This window comes from Hyla sarda, chromosome 2 (assembly GCF_029499605.1).
Source record: "Hyla sarda isolate aHylSar1 chromosome 2, aHylSar1.hap1, whole genome shotgun sequence".
Lineage (NCBI taxonomy): Eukaryota > Metazoa > Chordata > Amphibia > Anura > Hylidae > Hyla > Hyla sarda.
The window spans coordinates 4,407,867-4,429,663 of record NC_079190.1 but is presented as its reverse complement, the minus strand read 5'-3'; the positions used below and the strand labels follow the sequence as shown (position 1 = coordinate 4,429,663).

The 21,797-nt window shown below is 47.0% G+C and overlaps 1 protein-coding gene across 1 annotated transcript in view; it reads left to right on the top strand.

Annotated features, from left to right (window-relative positions):
* The window catches only part of NUMA1 (nuclear mitotic apparatus protein 1), a 100,495-nt gene that overhangs the window by 21,829 nt on the left and 56,869 nt on the right, over positions 1-21,797 (top strand). The window contains 3 exon segments of the mRNA XM_056561059.1: positions 9,233-9,311; positions 10,003-10,088; positions 12,195-12,265. Coding sequence (XP_056417034.1) covers positions 9,270-9,311; positions 10,003-10,088; positions 12,195-12,265 — 199 coding nt within the window. The 5' untranslated portion in view covers positions 9,233-9,269.

The following is a 21,797-nucleotide window of genomic DNA, read 5'->3' as shown; positions in this document are numbered from 1 at the left end:
TTGTTCAGGTCTGAAATCGTGGTCAACCCCGATTTCAGACCCGAACACAAATCGTGTGAAATCGGATGCGGATCAAATCGGATGCGGATCAAATCGGATGCGGATCAAATCGGATGTGTGTAATGGATCCGTTTTTTTTTTTTAATGGAGGTCAATGGATCCGACTTTATATACGATTTCATACGATTTTAAGTTATAAAAATCGTGTACTCAGGTCGGATGGAGAAATCGTGATGTGAATGCCGCCTTACACTGACAGCTATCCTCTGGCTTCTTGTTGTCATAACAACCATTGGGACTTTGTGATCGCACTGCGGGGGTCACCGATGGGGGACAGGGGAACCACCTCCCCCCTGTCGATCCTACAGACGCCGTGGTCAGTACTGACTATGCTCATTTCTCTATCGGCTCCATTGGGGGGGACACAGACCATGGGTCTATGCTGCTGTCACTAGGAGGCGAGAAGCCATGGTCTGTGTCCCCCCCCCAATGGATCCTTTAAGAGATTTTTCGGTAAATCTTTTTTTTTTTTTTTCCACCAAATCTATGGTGAAGCCCCAAGAAATTTATGCCGCAAAAGTTTGTACGCAGCGCACTTTTCTGTAAAAAGATACATTATATTTATTTATTTATTGTAGGTCAATATGATTTCGATACCCAATTTATATAGGTTTTTTTATCTGTACCATCTTTGTCGTCATGGGACTTTTTTTTTAATCGCTTTTTACAAAAAAAAAAATTCTGATAAAGTGACCAAAATTCTGGACTTTCTGGCTATTTTCTTTTACGCCCTTCATTAATTCATTAATGTCATATTTTAATAGTTCGGACTTTTACGCACGCGGCGATACCACATATGTTTTATTTTTGTTTACATCATTTTATTTATTTTTTTTTTAAATGGGAAAATTCTAACTTTTTAATAGGGATTAAGGGGGTTAATTCACATTAATTACGTCCTGTCACGTCAACGTATTCCCGCCCCCTGATGTAATTATACGTCCTAGGGTGGGAAGGGGTTAAAAGGCGAGGATGCAGATATTAAAAATGAATCGGATATCCTTAGAAAAGACCCATTATCTGTGCACATAACAGACCTATAGAGTGTTCAGGGTCTCGGGAAAGCTGGGTGGTAAACTTTATTTGATGGTAGCATCGGCGCTTGTTGTCTCGGGATCTCGGAAGTGGTTTCCAAGCTGTTGCAAAACTACAACTCCCAGCATGCCCGGACAGCCTTCGGCTGTCCGGGCATGCTGGGAGTTGTAGTTTTGCAACAGCTGGAGGCCACAGCTTGGAAACACTGCTCTGGATAAAGTGAAAATATGACTCCGGGTTGAAGGCTGTTCGTGAAGGGTTAATCCGGTGCAGCCACACATGAGCACATCCGTCCTGCCGCAGCCTAACCCTGCTGCCGCTCCTCCTCCCGTCCACATCACAGCTGTGTCACGCCCCGGAGCATGCTGGGAATTGGCATGCAAATACAAGCTGGTCTGCCATGGAAGCTGCTGTGGGGCTCCTGCGGGGCTCCCGCCGTGTCCAGGGCTGCACCTCTGCCCTGTGAAGTGGACTGAACTTTATAAAGTTTATTACCTCCTCCCTCCACCACGGTCAGGGGGGGCGCAGGAGGGCCATCTCACTAGTCACAGCCTCCGAGTGAGTTGTTTGCAGCAATTGTTCCTCTGCTTGTGTTTGTTTGTTGTGGAAGATGTTCTGCTGGGGAATACAGGGTTAATGCTGGGACATCGTGCCACCTGCTCTGTAGGATGGCATCGCCCTGCGCTTACTGATGTGTGGGGCATAAGGAGGGGAGGCAGGTGAGGATGCCAGGGGGCGCACTCTCAGCTACTCATCAGGTGGGGGCGCAAGTGGGAGCACTCGGGGGCGCAGGTGGGGATGCTAGGGGGTGCTGGTGGAGGCGCAGGTGAGGACACTAGGGGGCGCATTCTCGGCTATTCATCAGGTGAGGACACTAGGGGGAGCACTCTGTGTTATTCATCAGGTTGGGATACTAGGGGGGGCACAGGTGGGGATGCTAGGGGGTGCAGGTGAGGACACTAGGGGGCGCATTCTCAGCTATTCATCAGGTGGGGACACTAGGGGGAGCACTCTCTGCTATTCATCAGGTGGGGACGCTAGGGGGTGCTGGTGGGGGCGCAGGTGAGGACACTAGGGGGCGCATTCTCGGCCATTCATCAGGTGGGGACACTAGGGGGTGCTGGTGGGGAAGCTAGGGGGCGCAGGTGGTGGACACTAGGGGGCAGGCTTCTATCTTCTCATCAGGTGAGGACACTAGGGGGCAGGCTTCTATTACTCATCAGGTGGTGGACACTAGGGGGCAGGCTTCTATCTTCTCATCAGGTGAGGACACTAGGGGGCAGGCTTCTATCTTCTCATCAGGTGGTGGACACTAGGGGGCAGGCTTCTATTACTCATCAGGTGAGGACACTAGGGGGCAGGCTTCTATCTTCTCATCAGGTGAGGACACTAGGGGGCAGGCTTCTATCTTCTCATCAGGTGGTGGACACTAGGGGGCAGGCTTCTATTACTCATCAGGTGAGGACACTAGGGGGCAGGCTTCTATCTACTCCTCAGGTGGTGGACACTAGGGGGCAGGCTTCTATCTACTCCTCAGGTGGTGGACACTAGGGGGCAGGCTTCTATCTACTCCTCAGGTGGTGGACACTAGGGGGCAGGCTTCTATCTACTCCTCAGGTGGTGGACACTAGGGGGCAGGCTTCTATCTACTCCTCAGGTGGTGGACACTAGGGGGCAGGCTTCTATCTACTCCTCAGGTGGTGGACACTAGGGGGCAGGCTTCTATCTACTCCTCAGGTGGTGGACACTAGGGGGCAGGCTTCTATCTACTCCTCAGGTGGTGGACACTAGGGGGCAGGCTTCTATCTACTCCTCAGGTGGTGGACACTAGGGGGCAGGCTTCTATCTACTCCTCAGGTGGTGGACACTAGGGGGCAGGCTTCTATTACTCATCAGGTGGTGGACACTAGGGGGCAGGCTTCTATTACTCATCAGGTGAGGACACTAGGGGGCAGGCTTCTATCTACTCCTCAGGTGGTGGACACTAGGGGGCAGGCTTCTATTACTCATCAGGTGAGGACACTAGGGGGCAGGCTTCTATCTACACCTCAGGTGAGGACACTAGGGGGCAGGCTTCTATCTACTCCTCAGGTGGTGGACACTAGGGGGCAGGCTTCTATTACTCATCAGGTGGTGGACACTAGGGGGCAGGCTTCTGACCACTCATCAATTTTGCCTATAACAGCCAATCAGATTCCAGAGTTCACTTCTTGCTCTTTAAAAAAAAAAAAAAAAAAATTTAAGAAACAAATTGTGCAACTTTTAACCCCAGTGTGATTTGTGTAACATGTGATCATGTGCATGAGGGGGTGTTATATAACCACGTCATGTAATGCCACTTGTTACGAAATTGTCTGCTCCTTACCGCTGTAAAACTTCTTGCTGTCATTGAATGGAAACTTTCCTGTAAAAATAAGCCAGTTGTCAGGGTGCCTCCAGCTGTTGCAAAACTACAACTCCCAGCATGCCTGGGCATGCTGGGAGTTGCAGTTTTGCAACAGCAGGAAACATACCGGATGGGAAACCATGGTCTAGACCACAGGCATTGTAACAAACCCTCAGCTGTGAGTAAGGCTGGGTTCACACTACGTTTTGTCCCATACGGGAGCGCATACGGCAGGGGGGAGCTAAAACCTCGCGCTCCCGTATGTGACCGTATGCGCTCCCGTATGCCATTCACTTCAATGAGCCGACCGGAGTGAAACGTTCGGTCCGTTCGGCTCATTTTTGCGCCGTATGCGCTTTTACAACCGGACCTAAAACCGTGGTCAACCACGGTTTTAGGTCCGGTTGTAAAAGCGCATACGGCGCAAAAATGAGCCGACCGGACCGAACGTTTCACTCCGGTCGGCTCATTGAAGTGAATGGCATACGGGAGCGCATACGGTCACATACGGGAGCGCGAGGTTTTAGCTCCCTCCTGCCGTATGCGCTCCCGTATGGGACAAAACGTAGTGTGGACCCAGCCTTAGACTAGGTCACTGGCTGCAAGCAGAGGTTTTGAAAATGGTGAAGAATGGAACTTGATGATTTGACACTGGTGGATGTATTGACCTAAGAGTGGACGCACCCCGGCCCCGTGCGTTACCTTTATACTGTGGAGCCGTCCCGGCAGTGAAAGTGTTATTGTTTTGCGCGCTCCTCGTTTGGACTTTGTCGCGTTCTCCCATCTCCCTTATTGGCCTTTTATCTCCTGGAAAGTGTTTGTCGGGAGGTTATGAAACGTTTGCACCGCGGTTTGCCTCACAGTTCCGCCATGTTTATCATGTCGCCGCAGTGGGGGCGGGGCTTGTATAATCTGATATCATAATCTATGGGGTGTCCTCGGAGGGGACGGTGGAGGTGATGATCAGCACCTCCGCACCGGCTCCATGTAAGGATGTGGACGGTGATGTGGAGGATCATATGGGTCCCTGCAGCCTGCTGGCAGAAAGAGACGTACAGGGGCTGATCTGACTTCAGCAGCGTCCAGGTACAAAGCCGCCATTGGAAGAATGTCGGGTCAGCTGGGGACGGACCGCAGCAGTGATGTCACCTCTTCTCTTCCCCATCTCTGCAGTTAGGCCCCTCCCAGTGTGGCGCCTGCGCTTGCCCCCCACCCCCCTCCCAGTGTGGTGCCTGCGCTTGCCCCCCACCCCCCTCCCAGTGTGGCGCCTGCGCTTGCCCCCCACCCCCCTCCCAGTGTGGCGCCTGCGCTTGCCCCCACCTCCCAGTGTTCCGCCTGCGGTTTTAACGCTCCCCCTAGTGTGGCGCCTGTGGTTGACCCCACCCTAGTGTGGCGCATGCGGTTCGGCCCCGAGTGTGGCACCTTTAGTTCCCCAGACCATCCCGCTCCCCCCTAGTGTGGCGATGGTGGTTCCCCAGACCATCCCGCTCCCCCCTAGTGTGGCGCCGGTGGTTCCCCAGACCATCCCGCTCCCCCCTAGTGTGGCGCCGGTGGTTCCCCAGACCATCCCGCTCCCCCCTAGTGTGGCACCTGTAATCCCCCCCCCCCCTTGGAATAACACTATAATTAGCTCCTTCCATGATAGGAGAAAGCGCTGTGGTGCATTATATAAACGTGTATATGTACGAGTCACCATGGGCTGGGGTATTGAGCACTATGTGGGTGGAGCTTTTTTATCTTTGGTATTTTGGGTGTCGCTTGTTCAGGGTGAAGTGCTGTTTGAATTGGCAGAAAAATAAATTTGAACAGAACATGTTCATATGTATATGGGACTGAGAGATGGTAGGGTGCAAAGCAGCACAGAGTGTTTCAGGAGAGATCACACTCTGCAGCTGCTGACCCTGCTCCAAACACTGTGCTTACAGAGAGGTCACTCAGTTATTGGAGTAGGGTCAGCAGCAGCACGGTGGGCGGGATTTATCATTGTAGGTGTAAGTGAAGCATTTATCCATTGTAGGTGTAAGTGAAACATTTTTCTTTGTAGGTGTAAGTGAAGCATTTATCCATTGTAGGTGTAAGTGAAGCATTTTTCTGCACCTTTTTTCGTGTTTTTGGTAATGTGTAGGAGCACCAAGGGTACCTTTCATCAAAATAACTTTTTTGATATATTATAGATTAATTTATGCAGAATAACTTTACAGTTCCATGTTAATAAAAAATATGCTTTTTATTTTATTTAATTTTCCACTTAAAAAAAAAAATGACCACTAGAGGTCTCCCTACCAGTCCTGGCTGCAAGACCTTTTTATAGATTTCAGACTAATGCTGGAGTCCTAAATCTCACACTGCAGCTGGGACACAGACACGCTCAGCACTGCTCCCTGCCTGTCAATTAGACATACAGGCAGGAGCCAGCACTGTGCTCATAGCACAGCAGGGCATACTCCTGACTCTGCCTTACTGCATGCCCTCATTCATTATACTATATGAGCTCCGATCTTTCTTCTCTCTGCACATGGAGTTGTAAACATAGAGAAGATTTAGAGCTGCCAGCTGAGCTTGTCTGTGTCCCGGCTGCAGTCTGAGATTTAGGACTCCAGCATGAGTCTGAAAATTATAAAAAGGGCTTGCGGCCAGGACTGGTAGGGAGACCTAGTGGGAAAATTAAATAGGAAGAAGCATATTTTTTAATAACATGCTATTGGAAAGTTATTCTGCATACATTTTTTTTTTTTTTTTTTTTGATGAAAGGTATCTTTGGAATGGTCACAGAGCATTTGATAAATTTTGTGCAGGTCACATTTTTCTGAAATTTCTCACATACACCATAAAGCTAAACGAAGTCTGGGCTGGTGTAGTTTGAGACTTTTCTGTGGCTTTATGCCTTTTCACAAAAAGGGGCAGTTCATAAAACCCTACTGTGGATGGAGCAGGGACAGCAGCAGTACAGTGTGTTTCAGGAGAGGTCATACTGTGGATGGAGCAGGGTCAGCAGCAGTACAGTGTGTTTCAGGAGCGGTCATACTGTGGATGGAGCAGGGACAGCAGCAGTACAGTGTGTTTCAGGAGAGGTCATACTGTGGATGGGGCAGGGTCAGCAGCAGTACAGTGTGTTTCAGGAGAGGTCATACTGTGGATGGAGCAGGGGCAGCAGCAGTACAGAGTGTTTCAGGAGAGGTCATACTGTGGATGGAGCAGGGACAGCAGCAGTACAGTGTGTTTCAGGAGAGGTCATACTGTGGATGGGGCAGGGTCAGCAGCAGTACAGTGTGTCAGGAGAGGTCATACTGTGGATGGAGCAGGGGCAGCAGCAGTACAGAGTGTTTCAGGAGAGGTCATACTGTGGTTGGAGCAGGGTCAGCAGCAGTACAGAGTGTTTCAGGAGAGGTCATACTGTGGATGGAGCAGGGACAGCAGCAGTACAGTGTGTCAGGAGAGGTCATACTGTGGATGGAGCAGGGTCAGCAGCAGTACAGTGTGTTTCAGGAGAGGTCATTCTGTGGATGGAGCAGGGTCAGCAGCAGTACAGAGTGTTTCAGGAGAGGTCATACTGTGGATGGAGCAGGGTCAGCAGCAGTACAGTGTGTTTCAGGAGAGGTCATACTGTGGTTGGAGCAGGGTCAGCAGCAGTACAGAGTGTTTCAGGAGAGATCATACTGTGGATGGAGCAGGGTCAGCAGCAGTACAGTGTGTCAGGAGAGGTCATACTGTGGATGGAGCAAGGTCAGCAGCAGTACAGTGTTTTTCAGGAGAGGTCATACTGTGGTTGGGGCAGGGTCAGCAGCAGTACAGAGTGTTTCAGGAGAGGTCATACTGTGGATGGAGCAAGGTCAGCAGCAGTACAGTGTTTTTCAGGAGAGGTCATACTGTGGATTTGAGCAGGGTCAGCAGCAGTACAGTGTGTCAGGAGAGGTCATACTGTGGATGGAGCAGGGTCAGCAGCAGTACAGTGTTTTTCAGGAGAGGTCATACTGTGGTTGGGGCAGGGTCAGCAGCAGTACAGTGTGTTTCAGGAGAGGTCATACTGTGGTTGGAGCAGGGTCAGCAGCAGTACAGAGTGTTTCAGGAAAGGTCATACTGTGGATGGGGCAGGGACAGCAGCAGTACAGTGTGTTTCAGGAGAGGTCATACTGTGGATGGAGCAGGGACAGCAGCAGTACAGTGTGTTTCAGGAGAGGTCATACTGTGGATGGAGCAGGGTCAGCAGCAGTACAGTGTGTCAGGAGAGGTCATACTGTGGTTGGAGCAGGGTCAGCAGCAGTACAGTGTGTTTCAGGAGAGGTCATACTGTGGATGGAGCAGGGACAGCAGCAGTACAGAGTGTTTCAGGAGAGGTCATACTGTGGATGGAGCAGGGACAGCAGCAGTACAGTGTGTCAGGAGAGGTCATACTGTGGATGGAGCAGGGTCAGCAGCAGTACAGTGTGTCAGGAGAGGTCATACTGTGGATGGGGCAGGGTCAGCAGCAGTACAGAGTGTTTCAGGAGAGGTCATAATGTGGATGGAGCAGGGACAGCAGCAGTACAGAGTGTTTCAGGAGAGGTCATACTGTGGATGGAGCAGGGACAGCAGCAGTACAGAGTGTTTCAGGAGAGGTCATACTGTGGATGGAGCAGGGTCAGCAGCAGTACAGTGTGTTTCAGGAGAGGTCATACTGTGGATGGAGCAGGGTCAGCAGCAGTACAGTGTGTTTCAGGAGAGGTCATACTGTGGATGGGGCAGGGTCAGCAGCAGTACAGTGTGTCAGGAGAGGTCATACTGTGGATGGGGCAGGGTCAGCAGCAGTACAGTGTGTCAGGAGAGGTCATACTGTGGATGGAGCAGGGTCAGCAGCAGTACAGTGTGTTTCAGGAGAGGTCATACTGTGGATGGGGCAGGGTCAGCAGAAGTACAGTGTGTTTCAGGAGAGGTCATACTGTGGATGGGGCAGGGACAGCAGCAGTACAGTGTGTTTCAGGAGAGGTCATACTGTGGATGGAGCAGGGTCAGCAGCAGTACAGTGTGTTTCAGGAGAGGTCATACTGTGGATGGGGCAGGGTCAGCAGCAGTACAGTGTGTTTCAGGAGAGATCATACTGTGGATGGGGCAGGGTCAGCAGCAGTACAGAGTGTTTCAGGAGAGGTCATACTGTGGATGGGGCAGGGTCAGCAGCAGTACAGTGTGTTTCAGGAGAGATCATACTGTGGATGGGGCAGGGTCAGCAGCAGTACAGAGTGTTTCAGGAGAGATCATACTGTGGATGGAGCAGGGTCAGCAGCAGTACAGTGTGTCAGGAGAGGTCATACTGTGGATGGGGCAGGGTCAGCAGCAGTACAGTGTGTTTCAGGAGAGGTCATACTGTGGATGGGGCAGGGTCAGCAGCAGTACAGTGTGTTTCAGGAGAGGTCATACTGTGGATGGGGCAGGGTCAGCAGCAGTACAGTGTGTTTCAGGAGAGGTCATACTGTGGATGGGGCAGGGTCAGCAGAAGTACAGTGTGTTTCAGGAGAGGTCATACTGTGGATGGAGCAGGGTCAGCAGCAGTACAGTGTGTCAGGAGAGGTCATACTGTGGATGGGGCAGGGTCAGCAGCAGTACAGTGTGTTTCAGGAGAGGTCATACTGTGGATGGGGCAGGGTCAGCAGAAGTACAGTGTGTTTCAGGAGAGGTCACACACTATGAGCAGCAGCTTCACCTTGTTCGTATGTTAAGTAATCTTCTATTCCTCTGACGCTGATCTCTATGACCTGACGGCCGCTTCTCTTCCCGCAGGAGATTACGTGCGCTGTGACTCGGGCTGACTGTTACCATGTCGCTACACGGGACCTTAATGGAGTCGCTGCTTACATGGGTAAGGACTGGTGGTGGTGGTATATAATTATCATAGTAGACTGATTATATGTGTGTGTGTGTATGTATGTATATATATATATATATATATATATATATATATATATATATATATATATATTTATTAATTTCATTTATATTTAATTTATATTAAATTTTAAATATAAATAAACTAAATATAAATAAATTGGGCAGAGATGAGCAAAATTACAGTAAATTCGATTCGTCACGAACTTCTCGGCTCGGCAGTTGATGACTTTTCCTGCATAAATTAGTTCAGTTTTCAGGTGCTCCCGTGGGCTGGAAAAGGTGGATACAGTCCTAGTAGACTTTCCTAGGTCTGTATCCACCTTTTCCAGCCCACCGGAGCACCGGAAAGCTGAACTAATTTATGCAGGATAAGTCATCAACTGCCGAGCCGAGAAGTTCGTGACGAATCGAATTTACTGTAATTTTGCTCATCTCTAAAATTGGGGAAGTCCCAATACCTATTTATTTTTATATTTTTTAAATAAAGTGCTTACAGATACAGTTACTGATACAGAACTACAACCCCCAGCATGCCCGGAGACAGCCAAAGGCTGAGAGTTGTAGTTTTGTAACAGCTGGAGGCACACTGGTTAGGAAACCCTGTCCTATCATATACATCCTGGATACCTGCGGCTCCTCTGATTCTTCGTATCTCCCCCCAGGTGAACAGCCTGAAGGTGGATGAGCCAATCGAGCGGCTCTCACAGATGCAGGATCTGAACATCTTTATCAAAATCATCACAAAGCTGTAAGTAGCAATGCTGAGCCCCTACCTTTAGGGGGCGCTGTGTAAGGACATGCTGGCGGCTGGTTTCATATAATTATGTGAACCCTTTGTGTTCTTAATTGTGTGTTTCAATTCTTATCCCAGTGTTTCCCAACTATTCTGCCTCCAGCTTTTGCAAAACTACAACTCCCAGCTTGCCCGGACAGCCGTCGGCTGTCCGGGCATGCTGGGAATTGTAGTTTTGCAACTGCTGGATGTACGCTGGTTCAAAAATACTGGATACTGCAACCTCCATCTCTCAATAAGCAAATCTATCAGATATAATTTCCACAATCCTCTGTGAGTTGAACATCCTGGACTCCTGACTGCTACATATTACCTGCACTGATACATTGTAACAAACTGTAAGCACAGGAGAAAGGCATTGTTTAGATAGTAACCCATAATTGTAAGTGTGTAAGGTCGGAATGGGGTTTGTAGCTTCTGGATGTAAACAATTTGTGTGTCTTCTCACTGACAGCAAGCAAAGATCTTGACATTTTTTTTAACACATGTTAGAAAGTTTCATTTACTGTAATTAAGCTTGATTTTCTTAACTGGAAAAAGGCCTTAACTCCTTAATGACCAAGGACGTACTTAGCGTACCAGGACGTATGTTTACGTCCTGTCCATGACCGCGAGCATCAGAGCGATGCTCGTATCATGCGCGGCGGGTCCCGGCTGCTGATCGCAGCCAGGGGACCCGCTTGTAATGGCCTACATCCTGCCATTAACCCCCCCCCCCCCCCCCCAGATGCCGTGATCAATACAGATCACGGCATCTGCGGGAGTGCGGTCAGAAAGATGGATGATCGGATCGCCCACAGCGCCCCAATAAAAATTTAAAATGCCCCCCCATTTTACCCCCATAAAGTGTGTAAAAAAAATAATAAAAAAATATATATATATTTATATATAATTTTTTTTAAAATACACATTTGTTGTTGTCGCGTGCATAAATATCAGAACTATTTAAAATATATTGTTGATCCTGTACGGTGAATGTAAACAAAAAAAAAGTGCAAAATTGCTGCTTTTGTAAAATTTTTATTAAGAATTTTTTTAATAAATTTTATATACGCAAATGTGAATAGAAAAGATCATGGTGAAAAAATGAGCCCTCATACCGCCGCTTATACAGAAAAATTAAAGTTATAGGTAGTTAAAATAGGATTTTAAACATACAAATTTGGTTAAAAAGTTTGCGATTTAAAAAAAAATATATTTTTTTTTTTGTTTTAGCGCAAAAATAATAAAGTATATAATCATGCATATCATTTTAATCATATTGACCCAGAAAGTAAAGACCACACGTCATTTTTACCATAAATTGTACGGCGTGAAAACGAAACCTTCCAAAATTTGCAAAATTGCGGTTTTCTTCTTAATTTCCCCACACTTAGTATTTTGTTGATTGCGCCATACATTTTATGGTAAAATGAGTGATGTCATTACGCAGGACAACTGGGCGTGCAAAAAACAAGCTCTTACTAGTCTGTGGATGAAAATCTAAGAGTTACGATTTTTAGAAGACTAAGAGGAAAAAACGAAAATGCAAAAATAAAATTGGCCCAGTCCTTTAAGGTCAAAATGGACTTGGTCCTTAAGGGGTAAAAGGGGTACTCCGCCCCTAGATATCTTATCCCCTATCCCGCGATCTCCCTGCAGCACCTGGCATTCGTTTAGAAGGGCGGCACAGGAGGCTCGTGATGTCATGGCCACGCCCCCTCAATGCAAGTCTATGGGAGGGGGTGTGGTGGCCATCACATCCCCTTCCATAGACTTGCATTGAGAGGGGGCATGACGTCACGAGCCTCCGGCGCTGCATCGCTATTCATCTGGCACGGAGCAAAGTTCGCTTCCTGCACCGGATGACGGGTGCTGCCGCCGAGATCGTGAGGGGGTCCCAGTGACATCTTATCACCTATTCTTTTGTATAGGAGATGAGATGTCTAGGGGCGGAGTACCATTTTAATAGGCCCACAATAAATCGTCCATGATGGGAGTTGTTGTTCTCCCTATGCATTGCTCTGCTGCAGGATGTACATGTATATATGGGTAACGTTTTGTCTGTTACAATTATTACAGGAACGGAAATATTGATGAAGCCGCCCGGATACTGCAACAACCTCTGGAAGAGAGATTGAAGTTCTTACAGAGTAAGATTGATGGAATATATATACAGAGGTCTACGATGGTAATCCGTTCCAAATGGACCATCGTTTGTTGAAACCATCGTATGTTGAGGCATCCGTGCAATGTAAAGTATAGGACAGTGGTCTACAACCTGTGGAACTCCAGATGTTGTAAAATTACAACACCCAGCATGCCCGGACAGCCGTTGGCTGTCCGGGCATGCTGGGAGTTGTAGTTTTGCAACATCTGGAGGTCCGCAGGTTGAAGACCACTGGTATTGGAGGTTATACTCACCTGTCCCCGCCGCTCCGGACCGTCACCGCTAGTCACCACTGCCCGGGATGTCGCCGTCGCCGCGTCCCCGGGGTGTCCCCGACGCTCCGGCAAGGCCTCTGCTTCCCCGGCATCCTCGCTCTCCGTCGCCGCCATCACGTCACTACGCACGCCGCTCCTATTGGATGATGGGACGGCGTGCGCATGGCGACGATGGAGAGCGCCGGCCATGGAGGGGATCACGAAGAGGACGCGCCGGAGCCCCGAGGACAGGTAAGTGATCGTCAGCGGACCACACGGGGCACCGTAAACGGCTATCCGGGGGCAGCTGAAGCAATCTGCGCTGCAGGATAGCCGTTTTTTGCGATGGCCCCGACATACAAAAGCATCGTATGTTGAAATGATCGCATGTCGGGGCCATCGTAGGTCGGGGGGTCACTGTATGTGTGTGTGTGTGTGTATAATATATATTTTTTTCGTGTGTGTGTATATATATCCGTGGCGATGATTTAGGAAAGGGTTCTCTAATGTTTATTCACGATCTTACAGCACTTGTCCACCTCTGAAGTCTTATAAAAGGGGTTATCCATTGTTACTTTCTGATTGTCCCCAGACTGCCTACAAAAATAACAAATACTTCACCCCACCTTCTGCGGATCCCGCGTAGCTCCCGGATCAGGGCTCCCCTTTCACTGGTCGGCCCTGCTGACTCTCCTTCTCTGGAGACGTGACGTGTCAGCACCGCTGCAGAGGTGTCCTGCCTGGGCCAGTGATAGGTGAGCGTCACTGTCAGGTCCCATGGCTGTAGACTCTACACTCAGCAGATCAGGGGTGGGGGGAGCAGAGACACCGGCTGTGGACAGGGCCCCCTGATACCGGAGCTCCAAGGGAGCAGAGGAAGGGGAGTTACACTGTTATTTTTGTAGGCAGCCTGGAGACAATTAGACATTAACTATTTCAACCCCTTTTGAACAACATATATACAGAGTAACAAAGTATCTCCCGTAACTGAGTCCACCCCTCACATTATATATACAGTATATCCCATAAGTGACTCCACCCCTCACATTATATATACAGTATATCCCATAAGTGACTCCACCCCTCACATTATATATACAGTATATCCCATAAGTGACTCCACCCCTCACATTATATATAGAGTATCTCCCATAGGTGACTCCACCCCTCACATTATATATACAGTATATCCCATAAGTGACTCCACCCCTCACATTATATATACAGTAGATCCCATAAGGGACTCCACCCCTCACATTAGATATACAGTAGATCCCATAAGTTACTCCACCCCTCACATTAGATATACAGTAGATCCCATAAGTTACTCCACCCCTCACATTAGATATACAGTAGATCCCATAAGTTACTCCACCCCTCACATTAGATATACAGTAGATCCCATAAGGGACTCCACCCCTCACATTAGATATACAGTAGATCCCATAAGGGACTCCACCCCTCACATTAGATATACAGTAGATCCCATAAGGGACTCCACCCCTCACATTAGATATACAGTAGATCCCATAAGGGACTCCACCCCTCACATTAGATATACAGTAGATCCCATAAGGGACTCCACCCCTCACATTAGATATACAGTAGATCCCATAAGGGACTCCACCCCTCACATTAGATATACAGTAGATCCCATAAGGGACTCCACCCCTCACATTAGATATACAGTAGATCCCATAAGGGACTCCACCCCTCACATTAGATATACAGTAGATCCCATAAGGGACTCCACCCCTCACATTAGATATACAGTAGATCCCATAAGGGACTCCACCCCTCACATTAGATATACAGTAGATCCCATAAGGGACTCCACCCCTCACATTAGATATACAGTAGATCCCATAAGGGACTCCACCCCTCACATTAGATATACAGTAGATCCCATAAGGGACTCCACCCCTCACATTAGATATACAGTAGATCCCATAAGGGACTCCACCCCTCACATTAGATATACAGTAGATCCCATAAGGGACTCCACCCCTCACATTAGATATACAGTAGATCCCATAAGGGACTCCACCCCTCACATTAGATATACAGTAGATCCCATAAGGGACTCCACCCCTCACATTAGATATACAGTAGATCCCATAAGGGACTCCACCCCTCACATTAGATATACAGTAGATCCCATAAGGGACTCCACCCCTCACATTAGATATACAGTAGATCCCATAAGGGACTCCACCCCTCACATTAGATATACAGTAGATCCCATAAGGGACTCCACCCCTCACATTAGATATACAGTAGATCCCATAAGGGACTCCACCCCTCACATTAGATATACAGTAGATCCCATAAGGGACTCCACCCCTCACATTAGATATACAGTAGATCCCATAAGGGACTCCACCCCTCACATTAGATATACAGTAGATCCCATAAGGGACTCCACCCCTCACATTAGATATACAGTAGATCCCATAAGGGACTCCGCCCCTCACATTAGATATACAGTAGATCCCATAAGGGACTCCGCCCCTCACATTAGATATACAGTAGATCCCATAAGGGACTCCGCCCCTCACATTAGATATACAGTAGATCCCATAAGGGACTCCGCCCCTCACATTAGATATACAGTAGATCCCATAAGGGACTCCGCCCCTCACATTAGATATACAGTAGATCCCATAAGGGACTCCGCCCCTCACATTAGATATACAGTAGATCCCATAAGGGACTCCGCCCCTCACATTAGATATACAGTAGATCCCATAAGGGACTCCGCCCCTCACATTAGATATACAGTAGATCCCATAAGGGACTCCGCCCCTCACATTAGATATACAGTAGATCCCATAAGGGACTCCGCCCCTCACATTAGATATACAGTAGATCCCATAAGGGACTCCGCCCCTCACATTAGATATACAGTAGATCCCATAAGGGACTCCGCCCCTCACATTAGATATACAGTAGATCCCATAAGGGACTCCGCCCCTCACATTAGATATACAGTAGATCCCATAAGGGACTCCGCCCCTCACATTAGATATACAGTAGATCCCATAAGGGACTCCGCCCCTCACATTAGATATACAGTAGATCCCATAAGGGACTCCGCCCCTCACATTAGATATACAGTAGATCCCATAAGGGACTCCGCCCCTCACATTAGATATACAGTAGATCCCATAAGGGACTCCGCCCCTCACATTAGATATACAGTAGATCCCATAAGGGACTCCGCCCCTCACATTAGATATACAGTAGATCCCATAAGGGACTCCGCCCCTCACATTAGATATACAGTAGATCCCATAAGGGACTCCGCCCCTCACATTAGATATACAGTAGATCCCATGAGTGAGTCCGCCCCTCACATTATATACAATAACTGAGCTGCAGCACGGAGACCATACAGCAGTTTCACAGGACAGGTTCCACTTAAAATAGGTCTCACCTAGGTCGATCAATGGAGTTGAGTACACATGCTCAGCGTCTTATGCATAGGTTGTCTTTGCGAAATACATGTAGAAGCGCTGCCAGTATTGCTGCAGAGGTTAAAGGGGTATGGGTCAACCTGTCAGTGCTCAGACCATACTCCACACACTGTATCCAATTGGCCTTTATGGCTGTCGTCCCAGAAGGAAGCCTCTTCTAAAGATAATGCCTGAAGACAAGCGAGTAAGTACATGGATTACAGGAATCGTCTCCTGAGGTCTGATGGCACCAAGATAAACTTATTTGGTTCAGATGGTGACAACCGGGTGAGAAAAATTAAGACAGTCAGGCATGGTGGTGGAATGTCATGGTCTGGGACTGCATGAGTGCTGCTGGGACTGTAGGGGATACAGGTCATTTAGGGAACCATGAATGGCAACATGTACTAGGACATAGTGAAGTAGAGCAGGATCCCCTCCCCTCAGAGACTGGGCCGCAGGGCAGAATTCACACATGATTAACCCCTTAACGACGCAGGACGTATATTTACGTCCTGTGCCGTCTCCCCCGATATGAAGCGGGATCGCGCCACGATCCTGCATCATATCGCTTCGGTCCCGGCGCTCATCAACGGCCGGGACCCGCGGCTAATACCACACATCGCCGATCGCGGCCATGTGCGGTATTAACCCTTTAGAAGCGGCGGTCAAAGCTGACCGCCGCTTCTAAAGTGAAACTGAAAGTATCCCGGCTGCTCAGTCGGGCTGTTCGGGACCGCCGCGGTGAAATCGCGGCGTCCTGAACAGCTGATCGAACACCGGGAGGGCCCTTACCTGCCTCCTCGGTGTCTGATCGACGAATGACTGCTCCGTGCCTGAGATCCAGGCAGGAGCAGTCAAGCGCCGATAATGCTGATCACAGGCGTGTTAATACAAGCCTGTGATCAGGATGAGAGATCAGTGTGTGCAGTGTTATAGGTCCCTATGGGATAACAATGATCAGTGTGTGCAGTGTTATAGGTCCCTATGGGACCCATAACACTGCAAAAAAAAATAAAAAAAAAGTGTTAATAATGGTCATTTAACCCCTTCCCTAATAAAAGTTTGAATCACCCCCCTTTTCCCATAAAAAAAATAAAAGTGTAAAAAAATAAACATATGTGGTATCGCTGCATGTGTAAATGTCCGAACTATAAAAATATATCATTAATTAAACTGTACGGTCAATGGCGTACGCGCAAAAAAATTCCAAAGTCCAAAAAAGCGTATTTTGGTCACTTTTTATACCATTAAAAAAATGAATAAAAAGTGATCAAAAAGTCCGATCAAAACAAAAATCATACCGATAAAAACTTCAGATCATGGCGCAAAAAATGAGTCCTCATACCGCCCTGTACGTGGAAAAATAAAAACGTTATAGGGGTCAGAAGATGACATTTTTAAACGTATAAATTTTCCTGCACGTAGTTATGATTTTTTCCAGAAGTGCGACAAAATCACCTATATAAGTAGGGAATCATTTTAACCGTATAAACCTACAGAATAATAAGGTGTCATTTTTACCGAAATATGCACTGCGTAGAAACGGAAGCCCCCAAAAGTTACAAAATGGCGTTTTTTTTTCGATTTTGTCGCACAATGATTTTTCTTTCCGTTTCGCCGTGCATTTTTGGGTAAAATGACTAATGTCACTGCAAAGTAGAATTGGCGACGCAAAAAATAAGCCATAATATGGATTTTTAGGTGGAAAATTGAAAGGGTTATGATTTTTAAAAGGTAAGGAGGAAAAAACGAAAGTGCAAAAACGGAAAAACCCTGAGTCCTTAAGGGGTTAAGGACGCAGCCCTTTTTCACCTTAAGGACTGAGCCCTTTTTCGCAGTTCTGACCAATTAATAACTCAAACGCTTTTACCGAATATTCTGATTCTGAGAGAGTTTTTTCGTGACATATTCTACTTTATTTTGGTGCTAAATTTTCAGCATTACTTGCATCCCTTTTTGGTGAAAAATCCCAAAATGTCATGAAATTTATGAACATTTTGCATTTTTCTAACTTTGAAGCTCTCTACTTGTAAGGAAAAAGGATATTCCAAATGTTTTTTTTATTCACAAATACAATATGTCTGCTTTATGTTGGCATCATAAAATGGACATATTTTTGCTTTTTGAAAAAATTAGAGGACTTCAAAGTAGAGCAGCAATTTTAAAAAAATTCATGAAAATGGTAAAATCTGAAGGGACAGATGTTACAGAACTACAACTCCCAGCATGCCTGGGCAGTCTAGGCATGCTGGGAGTTAGAGTTTTGCCTTCCTAGTGTTGCCACCGTAAAGCTCACTTTACTTTCACTTTCATGCCCCCCCCCCCCCTCCCCCAATCGTGGATTCCCTACCTGAGTCAGGATCCAGCAGTCTCCAGCAACGATCCGGGGTCCCCAGGCATCTTCTCCTCCAGGTACCGGTCTCCATCTTCTACCCACGATCCCCTCGACATCCAGGGGTGGGCAGAACGGGGGGTTGCCATGTATCATTTCTGACCAATGGCAGAGGATAGGAGGAGATCGCAGCACTGCGACCTCGCTACTAGCCCTCAGGATGATCGGGGCTGTCCCTGACATCTCGGATCATCCCTATTTTCCGGGTGATTGGGTCACCAGAGACCCGATCAGCCCTGAATAGCAGAAAATCGCATGACTGAATTGACATGCGATTTTCTGCAATTGCCGACATGGGGGGGGGGTCTCATGACCCCCCTCGGTGATGTTCCGGGATGCCTGCTGAATGATTGCAGGAGGCATTCCGGTCCGGTCTCCAAACGGATAGCGGCGGGGACCGGAATTCCCATGTGCGTATGCATACGCCCCACGTCCTTAAGGACTCAGGATGCAGGGCGTATGCATACGCCCGGCGTCCTTAAAAGGTTAACACATCTCCAAGACCCCCCCACTGCCTTCCTAAGGAAACCAAGGGTAAAAGTCATGGAATGGCCAAGCAAGTCATCAGACCTAAACCCTAATGAGCATCTGTGGGGCATCCCCAAAAGGAAGGTGGGGGAAACGCCAGGTCTCTAACATCCACCAACTCTGTGATGTCATCATGAGGAAAAGGACTCCAGTGACAACCTATGTCATTGTTTCCCAAGCACGGTGCCTCCAGCTGTTGCAAAACTGCAACTCCCAGCATGCCCAGACAGCCTTCGGCTGTCTGGGCATGCTGGGAGTTGTAGTTTTGCAACAGCTGTAGGCACCCTGCTTGGGAAACAATGACCTATGTAGATCTGATGAATTCTATGCCCAAGAGGCTGAAGGCAGTACTGGATAAAATAAATGGTGGACACACAAAATATTATTGACACTTTTGAGCCCAATTTAGACGTTTCCACTTAGGGGTGCCCTCAGTTTTGTTGCCAAAGTTTAGATATTTATGGCTGTGTGTTCAGTTACTTTGAGAGGGAACAACATTAACAACATTACACACTTATACATGCTGGGCACTCACTACTTTACATTGTAGGAGAGGAGCATGTCATGTGAGATACTCTAGATCTTTATAAATAGTGGGGTCACTGTGTACATACATTACATTACTTATCTTGTACTGATCCTGAGTTATATCCTGTATTATACTCCAGAGCTGTACTCACTATTCTGCTGGTGAGGTCACTGTGTGCATACATTACATTACCTATCCTGTACTGATCCTGAGTTATATCCTGTATTATACTCCAGAGCTGTACTCACTATTCTGCTGGTGAGGTCACTGTGTACATACATTACATTACTTATCCTGTACTGATCCTGAGTTATATCCTGTATTATACTCCAGAGCTGTACTCACTATTCTGCTGGTGAGGTCACTGTGTACATACATTACATTACTTATCCTGTACTGATCCTGAGTTATATCCTGTATTATACTCCAGAGCTGTACTCACTATTCTGCTGGTGAGATCACTGTGTACATACATTACATTACTTATCCTGTACTGATCCTGAGTTATATCCTGTATTATACTCCAGAGCTGTACTCACTATTCTGCTGGTGAGGTCACTGTGTACATACATTACATTACTTATCCTGTACTGATCCTGAGTTATATCCTGTATTATTCTCCTCCAGAGCTGTACTCACTATTCTGCTGGTTAGGTCACTGTGTACATACATTACATTACTTATCCTGTACTGATCCTGAGTTATATCCTGTATTATACTCCAGAGCTGTACTCACTATTCTGCTGGTGAGATCACTGTGTACATACATTACATTACTTATCCTGTACTGATCCTGAGTTATATCCTGTATTATTCTCCTCCAAAGCTGTACTCACTATTCTGCTGGTGAGGTTACTGTGTACATACATTACATTACTTATCCTGTACTGATCCTGAGTTATATATCCTGTATTATACTCCAGAGCTGTACTCACTATTCTGCTGGTGAGATCACTGTGTGCATACATTACATTACCTATCCTGTACTGATCCTGAGTTATATCCTGTATTATACTCCAGAGCTGTACTCACTATTCTGCTGGTGAGGTCACTGTGTACATACATTACATTACTTATCCTGTACTGATCCTGAGTTATATCCTGTATTATTCTCCTCCAGAGCTGTACTCACTATTCTGCTGGTTAGGTCACTGTGTACATACATTACATTACTTATCCTGTACTGATCCTGAGTTATATCCTGTATTATACTCCAGAGCTGTACTCACTATTCTGCTGGTGAGATCACTGTGTACATACATTACATTACTTATCCTGTACTGATCCTGAGTTATATCCTGTATTATACTCCAGAGCTGTACTCACTATTCTGCTGGTGAGGTCACTGTGTACATACATTACATTACTTATCCTGTATTATACTCCAGAGCTGTACTCACTATTCTGCTGGTGAGGTCACTGTGTACATACATTACTTATCCTGTACTGATCCTGAGTTATATCCTGTATTATACTCCAGAGCTGTACTCACTATTCTGCTGGTGAGGTCACTGTGTACATACATTACTTATCCTGTACTGATCCTGAGTTATATCCTGTATTATACTCCAGAGCTGTACTCACTATTCTGCTGGTGAGGTCACTGTGTACATACATTACATTACTTATCCTGTACTGATCCTGAGTTATATCCTGTATTATACTCCAGAGCTGTACTCACTATTCTGCTGGTGAGGTCACTGTGTACATACATTACATTACTTATCCTGTACTGATCCTGAGTTATATCCTGTATTATACTCACTATTCTGCTGGCGAGGTCACTGTGTACATACATGACATTACTTATCCTGTACTGATCCTGAGTTATATCCTGTATTATACTCCAGAACTGTACTCACTATTCTGCTGGTGAGGTCACTGTGTACATACATTACATTACTTATCCTGTACTGATCCTGAGTTATATCCTGTATTATTCTCCAGAGCTGTACTCACTATTCTGCTGGTTAGGTCACTGTGTACATACATTACATTACTTATCCTGTACTGATCCTGAGTTATATCCTGTATTATACTCCAGAGCTGTACTCACTATTCTGCTGGTGAGATCACTGTGTACATACATTACATTACTTATCCTGTACTGATCCTGAGTTATATCCTGTATTATACTCCAGAGCTGTACTCACTATTCTGCTGGTGAGGTCACTGTGTACATACATTACATTACTTATCCTGTACTGATCCTGAGTTATATCCTGTATTATACTCCAGAGCTGTACTCACTATTCTGCTGGTGAGGTCACTGTGTACATACATTACATTACTTATCCTGTACTGATCCTGAGTTATATCCTGTATTATACTCACTATTCTGCTGGTGAGGTCAC